The 2,682-nt window shown below is 39.5% G+C and overlaps 1 protein-coding gene across 1 annotated transcript; it reads right to left on the reverse strand.

Moving 5' to 3' along the window:
• Positions 1 to 702: 702 nt before the first annotated feature.
• On the reverse strand, positions 703 to 2,676 carry LOC117107518. Its single transcript, XM_033249210.1, has one exon. It carries the CDS (start codon positions 2,207 to 2,209, stop codon positions 1,445 to 1,447), a length of 765 nt encoding a protein of 254 aa, XP_033105101.1. The 5' UTR covers positions 2,210 to 2,676; the 3' UTR covers positions 703 to 1,444.
• Positions 2,677 to 2,682: the final 6 nt, after the last annotated feature.

The following is a 2,682-nucleotide window of genomic DNA, read 5'->3' on the forward strand; positions in this document are numbered from 1 at the left end:
CACCCTTGATGTGGTAGGTAATAATGAGCCCAATGAGATTTTCAGACCACTTGAATTGAAGTTGCATCTTCTGTGTCAATCATGCCCATTTTTTTTACCACACGGCAACTAAATCGCCCATGTTTTATGTATATACTAATTATATAGGGCCTAGCCTAGGCATATTAAATTTTGCGTTTTCGCAACTCCTTCGGCGCTCCATATATTTGATCGAAATGAGGCGCGACCGAAACGAAGCGCGACGGGGTTGGTTGGGTCAATTTGGGGTTTTTAGGCCCTCGACACTGCCAGAGTGCTTCAAAATAGCTAAAATTTGGTGAAATGTAACTTCAAGTATATCTGCCAATACTAAAGCAAAAAAAATTGTCAAAAAATTAAAAGTCTGCAATTAACAGGTCATTAAAAAAAAAAAAGGTAAATTAGTCCGTCACGGGGTTGGTTGAATCATCATAAGGGGTTGGTTGAATCACCAATGTAAATGATGTGTATTAGTCAGTTTTAAGCAATACGATGCATCCTTGTCACTGACGGGTTTCAAACATAGCCCCCAATGGTCGAACAAATATGAAGGACTGAAGCGAAATGTCTGTCACTCAACAATACCAATTGTTCTTATTGTGGATAAATTGATACCAGATGCTATGCGTCCCACCTAAATTTTAAGGTAGGCCTAATTATTGGGGTTGGGGTTTTTAAGCCCTCGACACTGCCAGAGTGCTTCAAAATAGCTAAAATTTGGTGAAATGTAACTTCAAGTATATCTGCCAATACTAAAGCAAAAAAAATTGTCAAAAAATTAAAAGTCTGCAATTAACAGGTCATTAAAAAAAAAGGTAAATTAGTCCGTCATGGGGTTGGTTGAATCATCATAAGGGGTTGGTTGAATCACCAATGTAAATGATGTGTATTAGTCAGTTTTAAGCAATACAATACGTACTAGTCATTGTAAATCTTCAAACATGTTTATTTTCACTTTTCAGGATTTAACATACAGTATTATTATTATAATTATTATCATTATAATTATTATGATACAGTAGCAGTAGTAAATGATCAATTTGGTATTGGATTGTGTGTATTTATCATACGTATACTGAACTTTTAATTTTTTTTAAAATGAATTTTAAAGGTTTTTTAAGCAATTTTCTTATATTAGAAAGAGAAAAAGATGATTCTGATTTCTGTATATACTGTATGTAGCAACAGAAACTTTGAACTTCGGAAATCATACAGTTCCTAAAAACAACACGTTTATCTATGTCCTTTACTTATCGCAGTCTAGGCAAAGAAATGTTTCGCTGTCTTCTATACACTCTTCATGGGCCCATTGTTCACATCTATCAACTGTACACTTCACCCACTCCTCTCCAGGTCTGCTGTTCGAAAAACCACCGCATATATCGCATAACCAAATAGCTTCAGCCGCTTCTTGCTGACTTTTTTTTTATTTCTCGGTCACTTTCTTTTTCTGATTTTTTGACTTCTTTCCTTTGTTTTTTGTAGAATTTTCTTTTCTTATTCTAATTGCTTCTTTCTCGGGGGTATCTCTTAAAATTGCTGTTTTCAACGTTCTTCTTTTAGTTGTTGTCTTTTGTTTCGCTGGTGCTTTCGGAAGCGGGCGAATTACCTCTGGGCTAAAATTTGGTTCCGATGAGAACGTCAGTTGTTTTCTAAAAGATGCTGAACTTGTGGAAGGGACATCTTCATCGTTTATGTCCATAGGCTCAGGTACTTGGTTTCGGGTTGGTGGCGATATGACCAGTTGGTCTCTAGGGGCAGCTGGGGGCTGCTCATGAACTATTGGTGGTTGTTCAGGAGCTGTTTGTGGTAGTTCCAGGGCATCTGGTTGCTGTGCATCGTCCGCGTTTGGATGTAGTGGCTGATCAGTTGGTTCAGCTGGCGCAAACTCATGGTCGTCAAATATGTCGCTGTTGTAGGGGTAAATCCCACATTTTCGGAAACCATTTATGATGTTGGCGGGGGTGTTAGCTTTGGTGAGTGCGGTGTTGACCAATCCAGGAATATCATGCATTGTCATTCGCTCTCCAGGATGGTTGCGTAACCATGTCCCTTGGGCACATTTAAGATAAGTCTTGAATGGTCCATACACACTACGATCTAGTGGCTGGAGTTTATGACTTGTGTGTGGAGGAAAACTTAGCAAAATTATGCCATTTTCCCTGGCAAAATCAATTGTAGCAATCGACATATGGGGTCCGCAGTTGTCCAAAAGCAGGAGCTTAGGTGAGCATATTTTACAAAATGCTCCATAAATGCAAGAAAGTCATCACCACTCATCCATCCAGATCCTTTGCTTCGGCCTACACATCCTGGTGGTCCATCTTGAATCATCCGCTCAAAGAACTGCTTCCTTGGGAACAGAAACATAGGGGGGGGGGGTGGCATTCCCCACAGCATTAACTGCTTGGCAAACTGTAACAAGAGTGCCTCTCTCTGCACTTACAATTGCACCCACTTGTTTTTCACCTTTCTTAGCAACAACTTTAGAGGGCTTCTGTACAGTTGTCGCACCAGTTTCCATATGTCATTTGGACTAAAGTGATGCCTGTACATTACAGTTGCTAACTTGTTGAAGAATAGATTAACATTTGGCCGCTTAAAGTTGATGGCTCGTGCTAAACTTGTGGCCTCTGGTTGTCGAATGCTAATATTCTGTTGCCG

This window comes from Anneissia japonica, unplaced genomic scaffold (assembly GCF_011630105.1).
Source record: "Anneissia japonica isolate Jap-2015-1 unplaced genomic scaffold, ASM1163010v1 scaffold288104_len61446_cov133, whole genome shotgun sequence".
Lineage (NCBI taxonomy): Eukaryota > Metazoa > Echinodermata > Crinoidea > Comatulida > Comatulidae > Anneissia > Anneissia japonica.

What these genes read in the sequence shown, in the direction of transcription:
- LOC117107518 (XM_033249210.1), bottom strand. Translation starts at nt 2,209, where the DNA reads ATGTCGATTGCTACAATTGATTTTGCCAGGGAAAATGGCATAATTTTG.